This window comes from Phacochoerus africanus, chromosome 2 (assembly GCF_016906955.1).
Source record: "Phacochoerus africanus isolate WHEZ1 chromosome 2, ROS_Pafr_v1, whole genome shotgun sequence".
Classification (NCBI taxonomy): domain Eukaryota; kingdom Metazoa; phylum Chordata; class Mammalia; order Artiodactyla; family Suidae; genus Phacochoerus; species Phacochoerus africanus.
In genome coordinates, this window is record NC_062545.1 from 141,665,191 (window position 1) to 141,691,759 (window position 26,569).

At 43.0% G+C, this 26,569-nt stretch overlaps 1 protein-coding gene across 1 annotated transcript in view; it reads right to left on the minus strand.

The window, feature by feature from the left end:
* The window catches only part of CHSY1 (chondroitin sulfate synthase 1), a 74,053-nt gene extending 50,700 nt beyond the window's left edge, over positions 1-23,353 (minus strand). The window contains exons 1-2 of the mRNA XM_047766852.1: positions 22,957-23,353; positions 10,257-10,752 (exon numbers count right to left, since the gene is read on the minus strand). Coding sequence (XP_047622808.1) covers positions 10,257-10,752; positions 22,957-23,279 — 819 coding nt within the window. The 5' untranslated portion in view covers positions 23,280-23,353. The remainder of the gene's footprint in view (positions 1-10,256; positions 10,753-22,956) is intronic.
* Between the last annotated feature and the right edge of the window lie 3,216 nt (positions 23,354-26,569).

Consider the following 26,569-nt stretch of genomic DNA (forward strand, 5'->3'; position numbering starts at 1 on the left):
GTACACAGACAGAGACATACAAGCAGATATACATACAGACACAGACATACACACGCCTGCACATACACACATAGACTCACACGTGCACACACACACACAAACCCACACACTCATATGCATGTAAACATGCACAGACAAAGAAACTTCCCACTGAAACTGGTCCCTACATCCTTTAAGTTTGAGAAACACTGATTTACAACATAGTCGTTAACTCTGCACAGCTTTCCCTCCAACGTCAGGTTCATTCTTTTGCTTTTGTTCCTCACTCATCACTTTTCAGACACAGGAGTCTCATCAATTCAAAAAGATAATTAAATATGACAACTGAAATCTTTTAAAAAGCTTTGCTACTGCCATCCTGAGACCTCATACAAATGTGACAGGACACCACCCTGATTGTTCACAAGAGTCCAGAACCCCAGCCACCTTTAGAGAAGGGGGTGACCCAGACAAGGTAAGCTCCTCCACACTGTCCCCAGCTCAGCCTTCCCTGATCTAATTGTCCATGGGCCCTCTGCATGTTCCTGTGTGGCTTATACTATATTGCCCTACTTTATTGCTTGTTTGCTATTATTATTGGGTAGTAAGGTATTTTTTCATATAGATTAGTCCATTTTCAAGTAGGAATAATAAGCTTTCTGGAGCTCATCTTCCTCCTGTTACCCCAAAGTTGTCTAGATAGTACTTTCAATACTGAGATACAATTTAAAAGGTAGGTTGTCAGTTTATTACAGTGATTGGGGTGAAGACATCTGTGATCTCAGTTTTCTCAACTATACAGGAAATGTTCTTCTGCTGTATTTTAAGAAAAGGATTGTGGATCCCATCTCCTGATAAGGTGTCTAAGAGCCCTTATGTCAACTAAATGTAAGTCAAATACGCCCAGTAATGAGCTTCCAGTAAGAAAGGTAGTTAATATATAAAGCGTAAAATATCTTTAACATACTCCCTTCAAACTTGAACACAGTGAAGACAATCAATTTGTCTTTAGATCCACAGGACTCATGTATCTGTACTGATAGGAGGTTTTGTGTTACTACTAACATAAATACAGGTTTAAGCAACCAACTTCTCCATTTCAGGTAAACTTTGATTTGCTCCGTCAGAACAGTCTTCTCAGAATTGAAAAGCAAACAGGGATTGATTCCAAGACCCCACTGTTACTACAAATCATGTTCAAGTAGCTGTTGCTACAGGTCAACATCTATGGAAAGTGCTCAAAGAATGAGCTCTGAAAGCTTTTCAGACACTGGAGGATATCCCTCAGTAGCATTTCACAAGCTTGTCCTCTGTGCCAAGCACAAGCTATGATAACATGTATCATCTCCATTAATTTTGAAACAATCAGGCAATTTCTCCTCCCACTTTTAAAGGAAATTAAGGTCAAGTGAAGTCAGGTAACTTACTGCCCAAGACCACACACCTGGTAAAGAAGGACTCAACTCTGATTCAAGCCCAGGCCTCTTGTGCCCTAAAGGATGTCCTCAGCACTCACTCCCTTCATCCCTCATCTGGCCTCTTCTTTCACCTCTCCCCTTGCTCACCCAACTCTAGCAACAACAGTCCCTTTGCCATGCCTTGAACACAGCACACACACTGCTCTTCACTGTATGTCTCTCTGCACCCAGCACAGCCCACGAGAATAGAAGAGAGCAGAGCCTTTGCTTTACATGCTGCCCCCACATAGAACAGTCTCTTAGTTGTACCAGATGTTAAAACTTAATTTGAAAAATGAATGTGTGTGAATATTGTAACTGATGGGCTCAAAGTCTTTCTAATTTTTAGGGCACAATTCCCTGACTTCTTAAGTGAGGATAAGAGGATGCTCAGAGTGATTTATCTGATTGTGAAAAAGCAAAATTTAAGCTATGAAGCTAAGGCGCCATAAGAGATGGTCTTAGATGACAGCAATGAAAGTGGTGGAGTAAAAACCTCCAAAATTTCTCTCCTTCACGACAGCAAGAAGAGCATGGGTAAAAATTGTTTCAGGCAACATTTTTAGGACTCTGGATACTAGCCAAAGGTTTGCAGTAATTAAGGAAGCATTTATGCAAGAATAACAGTGAGATTTTGGTAAGGACAGTGAACTCTGTGACCTTTTAACTTTCCTTATTTCCATTCCTGGATCCCTAGTAATGTGGTAAGTTTGCAAATCAAGAGTCTGCAATCATGGTGAAAACCAGCAGCCTGGCAGCCATGGCAGGAGGCAGAATAGGGCTAGAGATCCTTCAAAGCCCCATTCTCAGAGAACTGTCATAATCTGACCTGTCTAGTGGGTCCCTAGAAGACCTCACTTGCTAGGTTACCTTTACTTGACCTAACCCGGAGATCTCCCATTGCTAAGAGCCTCATGGTGGGGAAGAGGTGAGTAACTGCTGAACACCATGTTGCCTGATGAAGAAGCTGACAGAACAAAACAGGCTAACCAAAAAGTTTAAAGAGAAAAGCTGGGGTATGAAATGTCCACAAGGGGCTTTGAAAAGCTTGAACATATTCTGGGAACACAGAAAGCCATGCACATGTACAGGGTTCTGTGCATGCCCAGGAAGACCTCAGAAGGTCTTAAGCTCTCATCTCGGGATGACCTTGAGGCTCTGTGCAAACAGGAAACAAGCTAAGGAAAAGCTGAGAACTGTGAGGTGGGTGTCGAAGGCAAACACGAGCAGATACACAGGGCCCCTCAGCAAAGACTGGGAAACTCATTTGTTCCAGCACCTAAGGAAATCTCCATGCAATCATCAGCTAGCCACTAAGCAAACTAAGGGGAGATTTTAGTGGTCACAAACACAAAAAGAATACAGATCTTACAGAATTAGTTCTAAAAAGTCACTAAACAAAACAATAGCAACATCATCAAACTATGGGAGGGAGCAGAATCTGATTTCCAGAGTTGCTACATTATATTACTTAAAAGGTCTGATTTCCAACAAGAAAATATGAGACAGGCAAAGAAATAAAAAAATATAGCTCAGGAGTTCCCATCATGGCGCAGTGGTTAATGAATCTGACTAGGAAGCATGAGGTTGCGGGTTCGATCCCTGGCCTTGCTCAGTGGGTTGGGGATCCGGTGTTGCCGTGAGCTGTGGTGTAGGTTGCAGATGCAGCTCGGATCCTGTGTTGCTGTGGCTGTGGTGCAGGCTGACAGCTACAGCTCCAATTAGACCCTTAGCCTGGGAACCTCCATATGCTGCAGGAGTGGCCCTAGAAAAGGCAAAAAGACAAAAAAAAAAAGTATAGCTCATATACAGCAGGGGAAAGCACTCAATGAAAAGAGAGAAATTATAGAAAACAGTCAAATAGAAATTCTGGAGTTGGAAAGTACAATAACTGGAGTGAAAAATGCAAAACAAATTTGAACAGGTAGAAGAAAAAAAATGAGCAAACCTGAAGTCAATTGAAACTACCCAATCTGAAGAGTAGAAAGAAAAAAGAGTAAAGAAAAATAAACAGAGCCTAAGCATATGCAAAATGGCAGTCCTAGATAAAGAGCAAGAAAGAGAAAGGGGCAGAAAGATGGGGAGAAATAATGGCTGAAAACTTCCCAAATTTGATGAAAAAAAATCCACATACCCAAGAAACTCAAGAAACCCCAGGTATGATAAACTCAAAAAAAGCCACATCCAGACACATCATAATCAAACTGGAGAAAGCTACAGTGAATCTTGAAAGCAACTCATTACATAGGAAGAACCCTCAACAAATTAGCAAATGATTTTGCATCAGAAACCATGGATACCAGAAAGTTTCCATTTATAATACTGACAGAAAAAGACTATCAACCAAAAAGTATCCTTCAAAAGTGAAGTAGAAGTTAGGATATTCCCAGATAAAAAAAAAACTCAGAGAATTTGTCACTAGCACACCTGCCCCATGAGAAATACTGAAGTCTTTCAAACTAAAAAGACACTAGACAATAACTCAAACACACATGAATAAAGAGGCCCAAAGGTTAATTACACAGGCAAATATAAAAGACAACATAAACTGTTACAATATAAAGACAATATTTTTTTGGTTTGTAACTTTTTTTCCTCTGATTTAAACGACAACTGCATAAAGCAACAATTATAAATCTGCATTGATGGGTATACAATATAGAAAGACTTAACTTGTATGATGACAACTGAATGAAAGATTAGGGGAAGAATGGAACTATGCAGAAGCAAAGATTCTGTATACTATTGTTATTAAGTTGGTATTAATTTTAATCAGGTTGTTATCAGTTAACATGTAAGTGTAACATGGAGGGTGACTTCTGAGAAACTAAAAAATAAAGTAAAAGAAATGACAAGAGAGTAAAAATGTATAGCAAATATGTATTTAATACAAAAGAAAGCAGCATAGAACAAAAAAAGACATGAGATAGAAAACACATAGCAAAATAACAGACATAAATCCTACCCTATCAGTAATGATATTAAATGTAAATAGGTTAATAAACACTCCCAATTAAATGGCAGAATTTGAAGAATGGATTAAAAAATGATCCAACTATATACGGTTTCTACAAGAGAGACAATTTAGATTCAAAGACACAAATAAATGGAAGTGAAAGGATGGAAAAAGATATACCATGCAAACAGTAACCAAAGGAGAGCTGGAGTGGTTATATTAACACCAGACAAAACAGACTTGAAGACAGAAATTGTTACTGAAAATGAAAGAAGAAATTTTATAATGATAAAAGGAGTCATCCATCAGGAAGGTTTATAGTTATAAGCATATATGCACCTAACAACAGAGCCCCAAAATATATGAAGCAAAAACTAACATGACAGAAGGGAGACAGACAATGTAACAATAATACTGGGGATTTCAATATCCTACTTTCAATAGTGGACAGAACTAGCCAGACAAAGAAGGAAAAAGAAGACTTGATAAACATAAAAGCCAACTAGACTGAACAAGGTAACTGTCCACACAACAAGAGCACTACACATTCTCCTCCAGTGGATGTAGAACACTCTCCAGGGTACACTACATGTGAGGCCATAAAAAAGTCTCAATAAATTTTCAAAAAGTGGAAATCATACAAAGCACATTCTCCAACCATATGGAACAAAATTAGAAAGAAATCAGTAACATAATGGTTGGTCTTATGCTGTTAGGACTCATTTTCTCTTATTTTTCACTTCCCCTTCATACCTCACTGCTGATACAGTCCTTATATAGCAGCCCCCTTTTGGGGGCGCTAACTGCCCTTCTAATCTATTAGCGGCTTGAAAATTGAACTACCAAATTGCCAGAACAAAACAATAGGGCTCATGATGGACTCTGCCTCAAAGAAACAGGCAGCATTAATGCTCAGTATTTGAGCACCTAGTCTAGCCATTTGGAGGTCTGCCTGGTTCTTGGCCCGGTAAGGTTAATGAACAGCCTAGAGGAATGAGCAAGATACCACCAAAATTCAGTCAGCTCTATGACAACTAGCAGTTAAGAAACATTACTTCTTTTATGGTTAAAGGAAAAAAAAAAAAAAAAAACAGTCTTCTGATATAAGGATATTCAATACTCCTTTAAAAGCCTCTCAGGCTAACACGGAAGAACTCTTTTTTTACCTATTTTGCTCTAAATTCCCAATTTCCCTTGGTGATATGCCTTCCTATACAACGAACATCATAGATCTTACCCTGCCCTGTACTGTTTTATATTTAAAGTCAGCTTCACAGGGTTTTAACATTTTTAAGTTTTTTCAACTATTTCATGAATGTATGTTTCTGTCTCCTCAACTAGCGTCTTTGAGGGAGAAAAAGGCCATTCATCTTTCATTCTTCTTTTGCAATTTCCTACTAGTTCAGAGTGCATCACTGGACCTATTAATGATCCCATAACAAACACTGAACGGTTAACTCAGTCACTGCTGGTGTGTCTTGGTATACTGGAGTATCCCAAACATTTGGGGATGTGCCAAATAACACCCACTTCAGGTCTGGAGCCCGGTAGAGGGGTTAGAGGTTGGGGTAGCAGTCGCCTCAATATGTGTGCCATGATGTAGACATGCTGGGATAAATGAAACCCAGGTGAGAAGAAATGGAAAGAGCCTGAATGGCCATAAAAAAAGATGCAGCTCTTTACACACTGAATAGAAAAATTTCCAAGGGATATAAGCAAAAACCAGCAAGATGCACATAGTATGCAAAACATGCTACCATTCAAATAAAAGGGGGAAGATATACAAACTTAATTGCTTATATATGCATTGGGCATGTCAGTAAAGGCTCACTAGGGTAGATGACTCATGAGGGAAACCCAGTGGTTAGAGAGAGGGATGGGAAAACGTATCCCTGAAACCTGTATGACAGCATTCAAAAGACGATTTTTTTTTTTTAATTGCCAAATCTAACTATGCCTGTTACTAACTTTCATTAGTAATGGTTATTTTCTACCCCAAATATATTCATGACTAGTCAAACACTGAGTCAGATGTAAGTAAGATCTGGATGCTGGTTACCCAGCTGTGTCAAATCTGTGAAAGTCCATTGAGCTCTATACTTATTTATGATTTGTGCACTTTTCCATAGGTATAATATATATACTTCAATAAGAAACAGGGAGTTCCTGCTGTGGCCTAGTGGGTTAAGGAGCCAGTGTCGCCACAGCTGCAATGTGGGTTGCAGCTGCAACTCAGATTCAACCCCTAACTTGGGAATTTCCACATGCCACAGGTGCAGCCAAAAAAGAAAAATAAATAAAATTTTTAAAATAAAATGAATAGATTACTTGGGTCAATTTTCTTTTTGTTCCTTCCTATTAAAAGAGTAATATTTCATATATTTGCCTAAATAAAATAAACTACTGTTTCACATTTTTTAATACCATTTCTTTAAAAAAAAAAAGTTGAGTTAGTGATGCTGACCCCATTGAGACAACGGGGAACCAGGTTGGCCAGCTCCTCCTCCCTCTTTTCCCCCAGTATTAATAGCCTCAAGGCTGCTGGGTCCTCACAGTGGGAGGTTCTAATAAGCCTTGAAGATCACTACTAAAAACCACCTAATGGTTTACCATATTGCAGTCACATTTTTTTCATGAAAATGAAGATTTGAAAGCTGCTTATGGAAAATGCTAAGGTCATAAAAGACAAAGACAGAGGTTGTATAAATGCTCCAGATTAAAGGAGGCTGAAGAGTCAAGACAACCAAATGTAATACCTGACCTCAGGCTGGAACCTGCAATGAAGAAGGAAGAGCTGTGGCTGGGACCTTGCTGGGTCTGCAGACAATACTGTTAAATTTACGTAAGCTGTGCCCTGGTGGGATAAGAAATTATCTTTGCAAACAACGGTGCAAATGGGTTAACTCTGGGTGTAGGCTGTGTGGATATTCTCTCATTCCTATACATTTCTATAAAATTAAAATGATTTTCAAAGAGTTTTTAAAATCATGTATTAATGACTAGGGTTCCCTGGTGGCCTAGCTTTGTCACTGCTATAGCCTTGGTTACTGTCGTGATTCAGGTTTGATCCCTGGCCTGGGAACTTGCACATGCTGTAGTGCCGCCAAAAAAAAACTAATGAAGTTGTGTATTAATAAATTAGGCACCAATAATAATCAAAACAAGCTTAGAAATGAATCTGGATTTTGATTATGACAGTTGTTCCTGAGGAGCCACTTTAAACACATAAGTGTAATCCCACAGCACTATTTGGGACTTGCAAGGAAAAAAAAAATTACACCTTCTGGCTAGGTTTATAATAGAGCTAAATAAGTACCTTCCAAAACTCAAAGCTTAACATAATTGTCTTTAACATAAGACTCCACCTCAATAATTTCTCATAATGTGAGTCTTAATGGAGTTAACTAGGTTTATAGGAAGTTTAATAAAAGTTCCTCATTCACCAAAGGGATTAATCTTGCCTGAGTGGTGAACATAATGATAAATCCTAATGAGGACTTAGGTTAGAAGCACTTAAAGCCCTACCAAAAAAAAAAAAAAAAAAGGAAATGGAAAAGAAATCAAAGGTCAAATAAAATGGTCAAGGTCCCAATAGAATTCTTAAAAATGGTAATGATGATGTACATGTGAAAGGCAAAATTAAATTTACATTAAAAAATATAGAAAATTCCTGTGACCCAAGGGAGGGAAGTTTCTAAAGACACAAAAAACACAAACCATACAGGAAAAGAACGACAAATTAGGCTATACTTAAACTCACAATTTGCATACAATTAAAAACACCACATTCCAAATGGAAAGATAAGCCACACTCTGGGAGAAGATTTTCTCCCACAAAGAGTCATCTGGTACAAGCCCCGTGGAGAGCAAGCTGGCAGTTTCTAGGAAAAACCGTGTCTTCCTACATTTAGAGGAACAAAAAGCAGCTGGGGCAGCATCTGAAGCTGAGGTCTGGGCAGGGACCAGGAGCAACCCAGGAGAGAGGTTCCTCCCCACCGGATCCCTTTAGCTAAGGTCAGTCACCAGATGCATCAAGTTTAATGGACACGTCCAAGTGTGCAGACCCGACAACTTCTAGCACCAGACCTCAGGCCTCAAAAAACTGGTGATTACATCATAATCCAGGGAAACAGCCCCCAAACTGTCTCCCAACCCCCACAGCCCCAGGACAATACTTTCTCACTCTATCTTGGCGCTAAGGCTAGCCCAAAGTTCTTGATAAACTCAAGATACTGGCTCTGTTGGTGTCTAGCTAGCAGTATGTAACAATTTAACAGTGTTACAACACGAAGACACAGATTTTTAAAAACTCTTTCTCAAAGGCAGGCCTATCCTCTACAGTCCCAGCAGGAAGGCCAGCTTCTCAGAGGTCAGCTGCAGCATGAAGCACTCCAAAATACACAAGGCATTACACATTGTAACCATAATGAAACCTGTTATGGTTCTAACTGCTTAATTAAGGATGGGGAAAATGCAGGATTTCTGCCAATGGCATTTTGCTTAAAACTGCTCAAAATCCCCAAAGGGCTTTCCTAGCAACAAAAATCCATGAGAAGAGAATTCCCCCCAAGCTCCAGTGAGCAAAGGCCCATGCCATGGAGAGGCAGGGGAGACACACAAAGAGATTCGGGGTTCATGCAGATCACATTTGGGATTTGAAATGTATCTTTCATAACTGGAAATTCATGAAGACCACTTCCTATATACCTGAAAATGTCTACTTCCCAAAAAGTTCAAATGAATGAAGCAGAGTGAAGAGGAAACATCTAAAAGCAAGTCTCGAGAAAAGGAAAGTACGGACAAGAATACTACTTGTTCACACAAGCACTCTGGAAAATCAACTCAGAAGAAAAGCTAACAGTTTACATTCAAAAGTGCTTTTCTTTTTCTTGGGCAAGGTCTAGTGATTTCCTCTGCTCCTCACAACTATCAGTGGTTTATCGATCTAATAAACACGACACGACCTAAATAATTTTTTCCACTCTGACTAATATCACATCCTGCAACTGCAGGCAAGAGGTGCATATCTGCCAATAAAAACAAAGAAAAGTCAAAAGCTAACTCATGTTCTCCAGCAGTATTAAAAAGAAAACATCTCCAAGGAGGTTTCCTTCAAAAAACTGCACTGATGTATTAAGATAACTCAGAAGTTGCCTATTCTAAAGGGAACAACTATACTGCAAAGTTACAGACCATAATAACTGTCTAAAAAAGTCAAGTTTTAAAATAAATGCAAAGCCAAATACTATAGGCTTCTTCACATATTACTCATTTTGTGAATTCAAAACATGTAAGTTTCTAAACTATGTGGGTCAACATGACCAGATGAAAGAAGCCAGGCCTTTGGGAAAAAAAGAGACATTCTTGCTATCACATCGGCAAAATCAGCATAAGTTAGACGACATGAATCTTTTGGAAAACCATTAAAGTATCACTGTGACCAGTAGCAAAGTTTTTCTTTGGGTCCCAAGTGCCATTATGTACTGATTAAGGTATTAGGACAAATATACAGAAGGTATGGGAGTTCTCCAGTGCCCTAGCGGGTTAAGGACCTGGTATTGTCACTGCTATGGCACGGGTTCAATCCCTGGCCTGGGAACTTCCAAATGCCACAAGTGCAGCCCCCCAAAAAGTACAGAAGGTATGTTCTAAACACAAAGAGAAAAGGTAAGAAGAGAATTCAAAAGAAAAGAATTAGGAAACAATTTTATACATATTGTTTCCTAATACCAATTAGGAAATTAGGTTAATTCCTAATAACTTAATACCAATTTTTAAGCCTTAAAGAGGGTATTACAACGTATAGTCTCCTATGACTGCTCTGGAATGAATGACAAAATTAACAGATTTTCTTCTGTTCTCACCTCGTAAGACCAGACGCACTGCACCCCGGCAAACCTTCGCACGCATCTCCCCACCTCGACGTCCTCGTGAGTGGTGTACATCTCCCGGAGGCACTTGCCAATGTGTGGCACCATTCTCCGGAGAACCTCGCGGCTCATGATCACACCGGGGCCCCCCATGCAGAAGTTCTCCCCAGGCTCCAGAGCCAGTTTCCCCATTTCTTCTGTGGTGCCCAGGCCCGTCTGCCCGAGAAAGAGGGGTTCACTGCTATTCAAACTCCTCAGGAAATTCTCCAGACGGTCTCCTTTGATGTAAACATCATCATCTGCTCTCATAAACCATTCATACTTGTCCAAGTAGTGGTCATGCATGTACTTGAGCATCATGAAAGACTTCTTCTGGGGCGGGTAGGAGTCGTCCACACCCCGGAGTGGCACTATCGGAATAGGGATCGACGTGTCTGAACCCTCGCTAGAGAAGAATTCGACTTTCCCAGGAATTGTCTTGGACCATGTTCTGGAATTAAAAAAAACATCAGTGAGAGAACAGTTTATTCCAGGCTTCCCATTTCCATAAATCCCCGTATCTACTCATGCTGAATCACCATACCTTCAAAAGGAAGATAAACAGCTACTTGATCTGCTTGCTCCCCCCTAATGGAAGCCCACATCTCCGGGTTCTGCAAAGTCCTAACTCACTTTCAAACGATCCCGACAAGAAAGAATGAAGTGTTAAGCTACTTCCCCAATAACTATGTTTTGGTGATGGCTGAAAACCAAATTGCCAGGGCACCAAGTCTAGATATTCAGGTTAATTTTCTGATACTTTACAAATCCCCTACCTAACAAGTGCCTCCACTTTATAAAATGAAAAAAAAAAAAAACAAAAAATAAAAGTTGTGCATATAACACATTTTCTTGGGTGGCTCACCAAGTGCCAAGGATGTGCTAGATCTCGGGGATACAAAACAGCCCCTGCAGCTGATACAGAGCCAACATGAGGACAGACCTCTACATATTCAAGAGTCCCAAGACTGCACTTGTCAGGAGCTCAGACAAGCACTTAGAGAGAAAAGTGAGCAAACAAAGGACACAAACCCAACTCAGAGTGGGGTGCACTTCCCTGGGATGGGTGAGCAACAGGACACTAGGGCATAGCTGTGGGGGCTGTCCTGCAGGGGGGATGGGACAGACTGCAGGGCCTCACTCGCCCGGAGATGGGGGCCTGTACGCTTTACAGCCCTGGGAAGCCACTGCACTCAAGGTGAAGGGTTGTGTGTTCTGGAACACACTGCTCATCTCACAGCCAGAGGAAACGAAAGTGTTCAACAAGGAAGAAATAGAGTGCCAAACACCCAATTTAAGGCCATCAGATGACGTATTTCCTTATACTTTCTTTATGCTACGTATCAAAAGCTCAAGTCGTCTAGCTATAAGAACATATATTTATACAGAGGACTTCCAGGGAAAACATGTCACAGAGAATAAATGAACTAGTACGTTCAGCCTTGATACAATCAAAACAGCAAAGCTCCCAGATGATGTTCTCTGATACACTTTTATTTTACTGAACTGTTACAACTGCATTTATTGTAGTAAAAAATGACATGAGGGAGCCACATACATACGTTTAGTGGAAAGTCTTAGGAGAGAAATGTCTGAAAAGATATATACCAACCTCTGGGGAAGAGGTACAGAGTAGGGAAATGAGGAGGGGTGGGGGTGGATAAAGAGGGCTTTCATTTTTTTCTGTGTATCTCTATAGTGAGGGAAATTTTTGCAAACATCATAGTACTTCTTTTGGAGAAATTTTTCTGATGAAATACACATAAACTTGCCACTCCCACAGCATGAAGAAGTTCCTGGGCCAGGGATCAAACCTGCACCACAGCATTGACAATGCTGGATCCTTAACCAGTAGGCCACCAGGGAGTTACTGCACATTGCTTTTTAAACACAATGCTACTGCTGCACATTTAACAGATCACAGTACAGCGCAGATAAAACTTTTATGTGCACTGGGAAGCCAAAAAATTTGTGAGTCATTTTATTGTGATACTTGCTTTACTGCAGCAGTCTAGAACTTCCACCATATCACTGAAGTATACGTGTATAGCCAGTCATAATCACATGATGCCAGCAACTGTAAAATGTACCTTCGCTTAAGAAAAAAATGTGCATCTCAGAGTGGATATAATACACTAGTTGTAATGTTTTTCCTTTAATGCCTCTGGATTTAAAATGGACCCTTAAAAAAGAACTTGACATAAATGATAACTGATGGAACTACAGATGCTATCTATACATACCAAGTACTGTACTGGTATATATACCAGGTACTGTACTTCATGTTTATGCAGGGTCATGTGCCTGGAAAAAAAGGATGTAAAGTAAACACAGTAGGAACAGGGCAATTACATTTAAAGAGAAATCAACCCCTCCCATAAGGAGAAAACCCCATTTTCAAATGGGAATGAACTCTAACCTCCACAAAATCTGATAACTTAAACACATTCCGACACAGAAACATCAGGAGGGAGACCATTTCTCACTCTGGGGAAGTCAGGAATGATGAAGTCATACCAAGGTCAGACAGGTCAAGGTGCCCCTAATTCCCTCCTTTATGTAGAAATTATTTTTGTTTGGCAGTCACAGTTCTTTGAAGACATAAATAACTTCAGTGCTTGGCATGTAATAGAGGTCAATAAATACTGCTCACACACGTGAAGTGACTTAAAGATGCCGTGTGTGTGTGCACATGTGTGCATGCAAAAGGGCAGGAAACCATTCCCATCTCTTATCTTTGAGAAATTTCTAGGTGAGCCACACTAACATCTACACGGAGAAAGAAACCTACTTAATCAAAATACAACCAGAACACAGTTATTAAGAGGTAAAGTCCACAGGCATGCTGCAGGCAGTCTATCATCCATGGTACTCCTGAAATGTAATTTAAAGCTAGATAGTCTGCAGTATCTTACCCTCCCCCCCAAAAAAAAGAAGGGTCATTTAAGGAAAACTTCTCACTACAGAGTTTTTGTAACTCCTCCAATTTTGGGAAACCATGATCATTTTTACTTAGGGTACCTTTAGTTTAAACAGCTCCATAAAATTAAAGAGTTCTGGAGCACAAATCATGATTTACCATCCCAGGAGAGGCAGGGGAAGGGCGTTGATAATTTCAAAGAAATGAAGGAAAGGCTTCTAAAGCAGTAAGCTGGCCCCCCTCCTGAGGCAGAAATGGGTCAGCTTCCTTAATTTTCATAAGCAAATGTCAACTCTGTCCATCAACACATTTGTTACTGGGAGCAAAGAGCTCTCACTTAACTGAAACCACAGAACACTTGCAAAGGCCCTTGCCGGAAAGCTCACTTTTCAGTGGACTGATAACCAACTCTTGCTACAGCACAGATAGGACAACTGAAATTTGAGCGTTTGGCCAAGCTAGAACTCAGGCTCCTTAAATGCTGTCTCTACACCAAGTTAATACATAGTCAGGTCATGCAGCTAGGCAACACCAGCTTCGTTGTGGAATGCTTTTGCTGAGCTAGGATTTAATAACTATGTCAAGTTTCTTTTTCTTTCCTTCAGGTTTTATTGAAGTAAAGTTGATTTACAATGTTGTGATAAAATTTCTGCTATACAACAAAGTGATTCAGTGACACATACACCCACTGCCATTCTTTTTCAGATTCTTTTCTCATATAGATTATCAGAGAATACTGGGTAGAGTTCCCTGTGCTATATATAGCAGGTCCCTGTTGGCCAGTCATTCCATATACCTCAGTGTACATATACCAATCCCAAACCACCAGTCCATTCCCCCGATCCCATTCCCCCCATCCCAGAGTCTCCATTTCTATTCATGTTATTTTAAGAAAAACTACATCAAGCATATTTCTGTACAAAACTGCATCTACAGCCTGACTACTGCCCTGAGTATACACATTCATTATATATGGGTAAATTTAAGGAGACAACAGAATACTTGTGATATGGATTAATAAGGAAACAAATGCAGATGTACACAATAGAGTATAGCACAACTCTACCCCAAAGTGTTCACTATGGTTATTTTTGGATAAAGGATCAGAGGAGGTACATTACAAGCCCCTTTCACCCTCTGTCTCTGACAGCGCTGCAGTCAGGAGATTTAGCTGCAGGTTTCCCTTCCGTGTCTGTGGTTTCCGGACATGTGGCTTCCTCTTTTAGAGTCTTTTTAACTGTCTCACTGTGTTTGACCTTATGACGTGAGTAATCTCAAATTGTTTTGGGAAGTAGGTAAGGAAATACAGAATAGAGATCACAAATGGTGGGAAAAATTTTTAAAGGAGAAATCAAATTAGACTCCTTACCATTAATCCTAAAAACTAGACTAAAGGTGAAAGCAAGCATGAAAGACCCTCCCCAGCCCACAATAAAGCTGTTGAAGGGTGGATTACAGCTTCTCGCCTCAACAATAGCCTGGGCACTAGCCTAGGAGATTGTTTCAAGATATTAAGAGCTAAGAGCAACCTGCCCTTTGAGCCCAAATTCACAGAAAACAATGGGAATATTCATCAATAGAGACCACAAGCATGCCTTCTCCAAAAATTTGGCATGTTAAATGGCAGAAGGCAAAATCTGATCTTAACGGTCCATTTCCAAAGCTTCAAGTCTTAGCTACTTTAAATACGGTTGCATTTTGCTGCCGTGTACTTAAAAGTATAAATATACAACTAATTTTTAATCATATATAAATCAAATTAGTTTTCAAATGTAAATCTAAGGAAAAAAAAAAATCAGCGTTGCTGAATGCAAGCAATAAAAAAAGCACCCTGAGCCCCATTTAGCAACTCCTTTGCAAGCCAGTCCTCCTCCCCTGCTGAGGTTCTCCCAAGCCCACTTCCTACCACCAACAGCCACCCTCACTAAGGGGTTTCAGCATGTGAGGCAGTGTGCTGAGGGCATCTGCCACCACCTATGGCGAAAACACCACAAGGTGTGAGAGGTACCACTAGCCACACTTTACAGATGAGGAGACTGAGGCTCATAGCCGGGTAAGTAATCTGCACAAGATCACAAAGCTAATAAATGCAGAAGCCAGGGAGCAGGTGTTGTCTGACTCTAACACCTCCACTGGCCAGCCTCTTGGCTTGCCCATCCCCACACTTGTCTCCCAGGTCACTGCCCCCATTTCTTCTGAAGTCCCTCCTCTGCTGCTAAGGCTGAGAAAACATTCATCGTAGATCAGGAGAACAGGCTTACACTCACTTCAGCCACCTCCTCCCACTCTGCCGGGGTAAGACCTGCCCGTCATAGACACCTTCAATATTTCGGCTGGTTTCAAAGGCCAGAAAACTTTACGTGAAACATTACTTTCTGAAACCCTCATTCTGTGTTTGGATCCCTTTGCTACCCTAAATCCTGCCCAATTACTTTCTGGCATTAGGTTGGAAACACAAAGAACTAAGTTCAAGATAAAATCAGCATTTGCCGGAGTTCCCTTTGTGCTGCAGAGAAAATGAATCCGACTAGTATCCATGAGGATGAGGGTTCCATCCATGGCCTTGCTCAGTGGGTCAGGGATCCTGACTTGCTATGGTTGTAGTGTAGGCCAGAAGCTGTGGTTCCTATACGACTCCTAGCCTAGGAACTTCCACATGCTGTGGGTGCTGCCCTAAGAAGCAAAGCAAACAAACAAACAAAAAAATCAGCATTGGCACCTAGGTTCAATTTATAAGACAATCATTTTAATGGCATTAACATCTACATTTTCAGTAATCCTCAGGTTTGGCAAGCCCAGAGTTGACTTCAAATCAGAGCAGACTACATCTTATTTTGAATCAACCACAAAAAAATGTACTCAACTACAGAACAAAAATAACAGCTACAAATGCCAGAAAACGGCACTGCATTAAAATGAGATGGAGAGAGTTCCCATCGTGGCGCAGTGGTTAACGAATCCGACTAGGAACCATGAGGTGGCGGGTTCGATCCCTGCCCTTGCTCTGTGGATTAAGGATCAGGCATTGCCGTGAGCTGTGGTGTGGGTTGCAGACACGGCTCAGATCCCGAGTTGCTGTGGCTCCAGCGTAGGCCAGCAGCTACAGCTCCGATTGGACCCCTAGCCTGGGAACCTCCATATGCCGCGGGAGCGGCCCAAAGAAATAGCAAAAATACAAAAAAAAATAAATAAATAAATAAAAAATAAAAATAAATAAAATGAGATGGAGAGCTTCACGACTTTTAAATCATAACTAAGTTTCTTATTCCTCCAATTCCATCCTGTACAAGAAGCCAAAAAGACACCAACAGTAGATAAAGGCACTGAATACTTATGTGACTATATGTAAGCCCTCACAGTAAAAATGCTGTCACTTGATTTTCCCAAGTACAGGCTGGAAGCATGAAGTTACAGTACTGAAGGAAATATAGTTACACTAACCAAATGCATGTGTTATCCCTACATTTGGGGGCAGGAGTAACTGCCATTTACTGAAAAAAGCATGACTCTGACTTGAAGCTCCAGGGAACCCAGGGCCAACATGCCATCTGGGCCCAGCAGTCCTGCAGGTACAATTTAACACACTCAAAACTGTACTCACATTTCCTTCCAAGAGCTGCCATCTCCTTTTTTTTTTTTTTAACTGCAGTTACTCAGCTTTATTATAAAGTAAGTGCTCAGTGTAGAAAACCTCAAAAATACAGAAAAATGCCAAGAATATGAAAAATCATTCACCATCGTGGTTATATATATTCTTTCACAGTTTCTTTTCTATGTCACACAAACACAAACATTTCTCTGATTCTTAAAATGGTCTCATACTGGGCATATGATTTTAAAACCTACTCTCAGAGTAAGAACTTCTCTTTATCCCAGTAAACATATTTCAGCCACATCATTGTTTACTGTTAGACAAACAGATCACAGCATGGCTAAATCAGTGAAATCAATTATGGTCCATAGCTCCTAATGCATGACACCAAAGATACTTGCAATTTCCATTTCATACATACCTGAGCATGCCTTTAAACCCCTTTGGAAAAGTTTCTAGTGAGATTGCTAGATCTCAGACCCCCGCCTCAAGGAATGGTCCTTTCTCACCATTCCTTCATTACTTCCTGCTATTTCACACTTCCATGAACCTACTGTCCTCTCTGCCTCAAAAAACCCTGCTCATCCTTCAAGACCACACACAGGGGAAGAGGGGCAAGAATGTGAGTGGGACCTGCCCCAATCCCCTTAAGTCAATGAAGGCCTTTTTCCTCTATGCCCACACAGGAATTAGTCCGGGCTCCCAATATTATCATTTGTTTCCTTCCCTAGACAATGAACTGTGCAGGAATGGAATTACTCATCTATTTTCAACAAACAGCAGCTTAATGAATGGATGGAGAAAAGTGGAACTGCCAATGTGATGAAAATACAACCAAGAAGACTCTTCTACTGACAAAAACGGCTATCCTTGGAATACTCTGTGTGAGAGAATCAAGGAACGATGACAGACAACACTGAACTCATTTTCAGGACCATGGTTTTCATTAACTTTCTTACGCAGGTAAGCCATAATGTGAAATGGGTTGTGCCCCAAAAGTTCATTTACAGGTTGATTATCTGGATTATGGAAAGCTTTCAGTAATGTTTTGCCAAATTGGATTCTGACAAAGCACACATTGCTCTAACCTGTTTCAAGATAAATATAGTTTACTGAGTTCAAGGAAGGAAAGGAACTCTGAAATCTGCTCATTAAGGCTGGTAAAAGGAACACTCTACCTTCATTTAAAGCATTAGGAAGAGGCCATTAACCAATATAACAACATCTTGCAATAAGATTCCTATATCTAAAGCTAGTTATTTCTCAAACTTTCTTCCCGCAATTCCCTAAAGACCGATGCTAATATTTAACAGTGCCTTTTATCACTCTTGGTGCCAAGAAGAGAAGTCATCCTTTCTTGTGAGAGAGTAAAGAAAGAACAAAACAGGTCCCCAGGAGAGGCAAGAATCAAGACAAATAAAAGGTGTTGGATTAGCTAAAAAGCTAAATATGTATGCTTTTTCTTTTTTTAAATCAAACCATTAATTTAAAAAAAAACAAAAAAAACCCTAAATATCACCAACACTCTCCCAGCAAGACAGGTAAGCATGGCCAAGAAATGCCTGAAAGAGAGTAACAGAGAGGAACTTGTCTACCGGATATTAAAATATTATTCAACCTCAAATAATTTCAATGGGTGGTACTGGCACAAGAACAGACAGAAAGATCAAGTCCAAAAACATACCCAGGAATTTTGAGTATGATGAGGATGACATTTCAAATTGGTAGGGAAATGGGAGCTTATTCAAAAGATGGCTGAGACAATTTGGGGGGAAAATGAAGTGAGCCAATTTCAACCCCTTCTAGAATCAGGAAAAAAAAAGTCACTTAAAAAAAAAAAAAAAACAAAAACAAAAACCTCTGGGAGTTTGCACTGTGACACAACGGGATAAGGATCTGGTGCTGCCACAGCTGTGGCTTAGGTCGCAGCTCCAGCTCAGAACTTTCAAATGCTGTGGGTGCAGCCATGGGAAAAACAAACAAACAAACAAAAACCCCCACAACTCTCTAGGGCAATAAACATTCTGTGCTTAGGGGGAAAAACAGCCCTAAAACCAGAAAGGAAAAGACTAAACTACCTGAACCTCTAACTTCTGTATATCAAATGATCTATGTAAGAAAAAAGAAAACTATGAGAAAAATATGAATTGCAGCTAGTAACAAACGACACAAGGAACTCGGCCAGGGGTTCTGATGAACTGTCACTAACAAACACAATAAATTACTCTGGAGCAATCACAGCACCATTTTAAAGTAAAATTACCTAGAATACAAATACTTTAAAGATAAATTTTAAAAAAATTATTTTATATGTTGATTTGTAGAACACTCCCCTCCCCAGAACCCTCAGGGAATCTGGAAGTCATCCTCCACTCCTCTCTGCCTCAGCCCTCACAAGCATCTGCCAACAGATCTTTAATTCTAACTTTAGCATGGACTCTGGAGCCATCCCCTTCTCCCCATCCCCACTGCTACCACACTAGTCCCCATCATCCTCATCTCCACCTAGACATCTCCTAACATCTCCGTGCTTTCCTGCAATCCACTCTCCACACAACAGAGAGAACTGACTTCTCAGAACATAACGCAAGCCCTCCCTTTCCCATCTGAGTCCTCAAATGGCTTTCTAAATCAGAGTAAAATTCCACAAGACAAGACACTATCTGGCCTCCTCCTCTATCATTGAGCTTTTCAAGTTCAAGGACATTCTCACAAATGACTCATTATCAGATCTTGGCTCAAACACCACCTTCTCTGGTGGTCTTCCCCAACCACCTAACAAAGTGGATACCACACCACCCTGCCCTTACCCTGCTCAATTTTCTCTGCAGCACCCATCACTAGCTGAAACCCTCTTTTTAGTGTCTGTCCCTCCCGCTAGCAGAGAAGCTCCATGAGAACAAGCACCTTCACTATTGTGTCTGTCCCTCCCGCTAGCAGAGAAGCTCCATGAGAACAAGCACCTTCACTCTTGTGTCCCCAGCACTCAAGACTCTGGACTCAAGGGGCCATGTGTGTATTTGATGAACAAAGATAGTAAGTGTTTGGGAACATTTTTATGAGCCAGGGTCATGCCACTGAGAAGTCAGCTTCGGCCTGTCTCTGACGGGTTACATTTTGAGTTTTGTTTTGCCCACTTGTTCAAGGCTGTTTCTCCCTTGCTGTCACTGGACTGTGAACATCTCTCCGTAGCCCCTCTTCCTACTGTAGGCTTAGGGAAGTTCTGGAAAGTGAGTCAGTAATGATGGGCTGTTCCAGCATTAAAGTGCCCAACTTCAGTGCAGATAGGTGTTATCTCCTTGAATTTTTCAAAGGCTTTTTTCTTAGCTTCTTTCTGGATCTCAGGGACAGTTACTAGTCCCTGATCTGAATGCTGACACTTTCAATATCCTAGCACAAGAGTACATCACAGCGTCATCTGACTAAAAACACTGCCCTTTCTGGAGTTCCTTGGTAGCCTAGTGGTTAATGGTCTGACGTTGTCACGGCTGTGGCTCAGTTTCGATCCCTGGCCCAAGAACTTTCGCATGCCTTGGCCAAAAACAAAACAAAGCAAAACAGAAAAACTCAACATTGCGATCTCCTTCAACCCCTAAGCCCAACAATAATTTTACTTTAATAGACAAAAAATTGAGATTTTTTTTCTAAGGTAAAAAATGAATTTGCCTTTTAAGGGAGATGTAAAACTCAATGCCAAACTTGAGTTCTACCTTGTGCTAGAAGATTCAAGCCGACTTTTATACTGAACTGTGCATGAAATGTCCAATTTAAGAGCTGAGTGTGGACTTCTGGCCCAGGCTGCAAAGCAGAGCAAAGCCATAATGATAAGTTACCTCCTATAAACTCTATGCCAATTCTGGCCTTCCTCTAGAGTTCCTTAAGGCTAAAATCGTCCTGTGCCACTCTTGCAGCCAGTCTAAACACAGGGTTGACAGGCTGAGAAGCACAGGACCTTAACCAGCAGGGCAGGTCCACCCCCAGGCACCAACGATCAGATCAGAGTGATAGAAAGAAAGGTACTCAGGAAAGTCTACAGAATTACTAAGTAGGACACAGCATTTCCTAGCAAAGGTTTTATCAAAAAGGCAGAGTTGTCACAAAGAAGGGCCAGAGGGCCAATTGTGTTTCTACTCTTCCTTAACTGCCTTAAAGAAATTAAACAATGAGATAAAATCCTACATCCAAAAAGAATGTAGATTTGGAAAGAAGACCAGGAGTACAGCCGTAAGCCCATTGTAGAAATAGCAAGATAAAGGCCTCAAGCAAGATTAGGGCCTCAAGCATGGGTTTTGGGAAAAAATCATCTCCGAGTTTTAGGTCCAGTTTGCAGCATATCTTCTGAGCACTGCTAGTGTACCAGGACCCCTGCTGGTTTATATATATTGATTTTGTATCTATGAAAATGTATTGTTTGGGGGGCAGAGAATCATGCCATCTACTATTTGAACAAACTACTTTGGTAACTGTCCCAAAGTTGTAATTTCAAAGGACTTGTCACCAAATTACAATAATGGAGATTTACTTTAAAAGTCATGCTGTAAACAATTTATATAGTTCATTCTCAATTTCTGATGTAGAAACTCTTCTTTCAAAAAGCACAATTCGTATAAAATTCCAAGTAAATTCTCAATACATCAGGGAGGAAACTTTGATCTTCGGGGTCTCAAATCTTGATCTTGGTCAAAATTATGCTACCTTTTCAGGCACTCAGGACCCTTCCTGACAGAACATAGGCTCTGGACTTAAGATCCTAATGGAAGAAGGTTCCTGCTGTGGCGCAGTGGATTAAGAATCGGACTGCAGTGGCCTGGGTCACCATGGAGGCTCAGTTCGATCACCAGCCTGGCACAGTGGGTTAAAGGACCCAGCGTTTCTGCAGCTGTAACTAGAATCCAATCCCTGACCCCAGAACTTCTATATACTGCAGGTACAGCCAAAAAAAGGAAAAAAAAAATCCTAATGGAAACACACAGGCAAGAATGGGGAAGCAATGCACTGAAAGGACAGACAGTCTTTCATCTCCCTTTTCAATCCTTTACTTCCTTATGAGGAATGGAAATCCATATATGCTTTTCCACCCACAGCATCCGATGCCTGAAAATTTAGACGGGAACCAGATTTAAACGCTTAAGTTATAGAGATACTGGTTATAAATTAAGAACCGAGAGCAACCAGCTTGGCCTTGCTCAGCAATGACTGAGCAAGAGGCCATTCCCAGAGGATCTCCTGCACTGGTCTGTTCTATGGCTGGATCCCAAATCTTATCCCACAGGAAGCATTTCTATACTTCACACATATGAGGTTTCCATTAAATCCGTTTACTGAACCTACATCCTTCTTCTTCTCCCTCAAATTCATTCCAATACAAATCTGCTATTCCAAATCCTCTCTCTTTCTCTCTTCTAAAGATTACTTTGGCTAATCCCTTTGTTAATCCTGAACATGATTCCAACCACTTTTATGACTCATATGGCCAACTAGAGCCCAGATACTGGCTAACACACACATCACCAAACTGGGCTAGTTAACACCAAATTTACCATGGACCAGGAACTGCTTTTTCCAAATATTCTCTTTCCAATTGCTCAACAGACCCCGGTGGGGTTGAGTGTGCAGTGGGCACTCCCCTCATTTACAGGAACGATTCCAACGTTGAAATCTACATGTGGAAGGGTTCTAACCAGATTAATTTAGATTGGCTCTAGTTCTGCAAGGCGAAAGATGGAGATTTCAGAGACTCAAGTAATAATCCCCACTGCCACCACTATCAGAGGTACTGTGCCAAGTTTTCCCAACAACCTTAGGAGGGAAATGTTCAGTCAGGCTCATTGAACAAAGGAGAGTGAATATCTGGACAAGGAAAGCTTTAGCGCCTCAAAGAAAGTCAGGGTGAGGACCACACCCAGAGGGGCCACCCTGGTATATCTGACCCCAAAAGCCCTTGCTCTTGAGCGCTGCGCTCACCATCCCGTCTCCGACCTCTGCTGCCAATGCCCGACATCGCCCAAGGGGCACCCCGATCCCACAGCTCAGGAAGCCTTGTCTTTGGGAAGCCCTCATAGGCACAAGCCAAGGGCAGACACGCATGGCAGTTTGCTGGGATGCTGGATGCAGGGGGCGGTGCCCGGGGAGCAGGGGCTCACCTGTAGGCAGCCACCGCGCGGGTCTGCAGGTATTTCTGGGCGGTCATGACTCCCACGAAGAGAAAGTTCCTGTCGCGCTGGCCGCCATCCGCTGCCGGGCCGTGCGGCCAGAGCTGCGCCCCCCGCTCATCGCCTCGCGCCCCACCGGCCTGCGAAGCCGCGGCCGCTTGGCCGGGCCGGCAGCCCTCGGGACTGGCTCGGCGCCGCGGGCCCGCTCGCTTCAGCTCAGAGGCGCGGGGCAGGACTAGCCGCGAGGCCAGCACGAAGCCCAGCACGAGCCCGAGCAGCACGCTGAGCCAGGCGCGCCGGCCGCGCGCGGCCATGCCCGCGCCGCTCAGCCCGCCGGGCCGCCGCCGCCTCCGCAGGCTCCGCGAGTCCTCAGCCTGCCGCCCCCGCCCGCGGAGGCCAGCCCGCCCTAGCGCCGCGAGGCCCGGCCCGGGCAGCGCCGCGGCCGCCGCGGGCCCGCCGCGCCCATCGCGGCCCCCGAGCCGCCCGCAGGCCCCACGCCGGTGCTTTGTTCCGCACGCCCACCCCGCCCGCCGAGGCCTGCGTCTTTAAGAGGGGACCATGCCCGGCGTGCGCCGGCAGCGGCTCCCGCGCGAGGCGGCGGCGGCTCCTCCCGCTCGCGCGCGGGGGCGCGGGGCCAGTGCGACGGCGACGGCAGTGGCAGCCGAGTCCGGGCCCCCGTCTCGCCCTGCCTGCGTCCCCTGGCTGGCTTGACTCCGCTGGCGCTGCGCCCGCCTCCGTCCTCTTCGTGGCCGGCGCCGCTGCTGCCGCTGCACATCCTCCGGCTTAGCTCGCCATTGCAACAGGAGCCCTCACGTCACGCACGGCGCGTTTTGAAGCGGCCCCGGCGGCGGCGGAGCCTGGCCCCTCTCGGGATCCGTCCTCGCCGCCCGATTGGCGCAAAAGTGAATGGGGGGTGGTTCCCGTGGCCAAAGTTTGACAAAAAAAAAAAAACCCTCCCGGCGGGCGCCCCACCTCGTCCCGCCCCGCCCGCGAGTTCTAAGGCGCTCGGCGCCGGCGGGGACACGGACCGCGGCGCCTTGCAGCCCGTTATCCGCATGGAGACCACGCCCCCTCCGGCCGGTGCTCGGACTCCTGGCGGCGGCTACAGCAGCGGGATGAAGGCGTCTTGGTTCTGCTAGATGCATCGGTAACCTGCATCTTAGGCGGGATGTTTAAGAAGGGGCTTCTCGGTCCCCAAACTCTCCGCGACCACTTGCTCCTCCCGCATAGGCTGTCCTCGGGTAAACCCTGCCCTTCAGCCGGGCGGACCCCACCGGCTACCTTCCCGCGTTTCCCCGGTTCACACTGCATCTTTGTTCCCGCCGCCCTGTGGGCCAGAGCGAGCACGTATAGAATCAACAGTTCAGGAGCCGTTTGAGACGTGCACGCTAGGAGAGTGGACGTGAATTCAGTCACCTTGTTCCAGGCCACTGGTTTCTAAGCTTAAAAAAAAAAAAAAAAAAGACTATACTTAGTGTCCAAGCTCCTAACAGTACTAGCATTTCATGAATGTTGAAAAAATAGTAGATGATGTTAATACTCTTTTAATTCACATTCTATGAAGACAGGTGGTCAGCTAATATCCCTCGTCACCTAGTATCCCTACTCTGAATCTTTGTCAATATTTTAACATAGTTCGTCCATAAGAGCTCCGTGGATTTCTAAAGACAGGTTTAGAATCGGTTGTAGAACCGGATTCTCTGATAGATTTTAAATTTGATGCATTTTCTCAAAAAAAAAAAAAAAAAACTCAGCTAAAGTAACAAAAGCTGAGAAAGTACCCATACAACAAGTGTTTGTGTAAACATTAGTCTTATTACTTTAGTTGCCAGTGTATTGGGCTTTCTTTCTTTCTTTTTAAATGAAACTCCCAAAGAGTAAAGTATTTTCCTGGCCATGACGACCTCCCTTCATTTAATCAAATGAACCTAGGAATTAGGGACAGAAAATAAGCATGTTTGGGGTAAATCTTGGATCTTTCTTCACTGCTAAGATGACCAAATGATTGAAATATTACACAATTTAAAGTGCCACCTTGTGGGAGGTATAGATACCATCTCTGCCATTGAATGGTGGTCACTCTTGTTTATTCTTTGGATTTTACCACTTTCTTTGGCACTTGTAATTTATGTCAGAAATAGTTCATTACCCACCTTCCCACAGACTCCCTCCCTAAGAGGTGATCCACATCTAAAAATAAAATACTCATTATGCTGCCAATACAGGATTCCAACAGTGGTCTTGAGAAAAATACAGAACACGTAACCATGAATTACAGACTCAAAAACCACCCATAGGGGTTTCCAGTAAGACCATAAGCCACAAATACCGAGTAGTCACAAGATCCCCCAAATTCAGCAGCAGCCCCATAATTCATAATGATCTCCACAGAGCACAAAGGCTGGCAAGATACAGATGTTCTGTTGTGTGTCAAAATTTCAGTATTTTCTAATCTGCTTTAAACGTCCCTATATCCTCATCTAGACTAAAATCTGACGCAAAGTACATTAACATGTGATGACAAATGTTTTGTCCTCCTCCATTTCTAGGCTCCTCAGTTCCTAGGTCAGCAGCCTCACCTGCGCACCTGCAGACTCAATGGGGCTGCTTCTTTTGTACTGTAGAGAGGGTACTGTTCTCCCCAAAGCCTGGGCCTGAAGGTTTAGAGCACCAAGGTCAAGGAGAATATGACACAGGTAAAATCCTCCCAGGAAAAGCAGGAGATGCCAGGCCAGGGAAGAGGGGGCAAAGGGGGAGAGGCAGGATCCTGGAGAAGTTGGGCAGGGGCAGCTTCCCAGGTGCAGCCTGGGGAGGCAGAGGGGCAGCTCCTGTACAGCTGGATGGTCTGACCCAGGCAGTCCTCCTGGGGAGGGGTCTACAAGTATCCCAGCAGGGCCCCCCTCAGAGGCCTGGAGTAGAGCTCTCCTAGATGGGGGAGAGGGGGGAGAATTTCACAGCTGGAGGCAAAAGACCAGAGCCAGAGGACCTGACACAAACAGTATCAGCAAGGATCTGGGAGGGAGATGTGCATCACACACACACACACACACACACACACACACACACACACTGCACATACATGCACCTTCTCCAGATGCCCCACAAGGCTCCTCACTCCCCTTGTCTTCCTCTCATTAAGTCACTTATAAAGGTGAAGTCCAGATATGGGATTTCATAGGCATTTCACCTCAGTAAACTGAGGAAGAAACTTTCCCATACCAGGAGCCTTCTTTGTTAAGAGAGTCGTTAACTGTCTTATTTAAAAAGGAATGGTATTGGAGGAGTTCCTGCTGCGGCCCAGTGGGTTGAGAATCTGACTGCAGTGGCTAGAGTCACTGTGGAGGCTCCAGTTCGATCCTTGGCCCAGGAACTTCTAAATGCTGCCAGTGCAGCCATTAAAAAAAAAAAAAAAAAAAGTGATGTTAACCATAATCGGATAGAATTATTCCCAGAGGAAGATTCCTTACGGGACACACCCACCTAGGAGGGTGGGTTCTGGGCTTCCTCCTACACTGAGGGTGTCTCCCCTGGGCAGGCTGAGCCCCCTATCCTCCCTCAGAGTCTCAGTTTCCTTGTCTCTAAATGGGTCTTTCCACTAGATCAT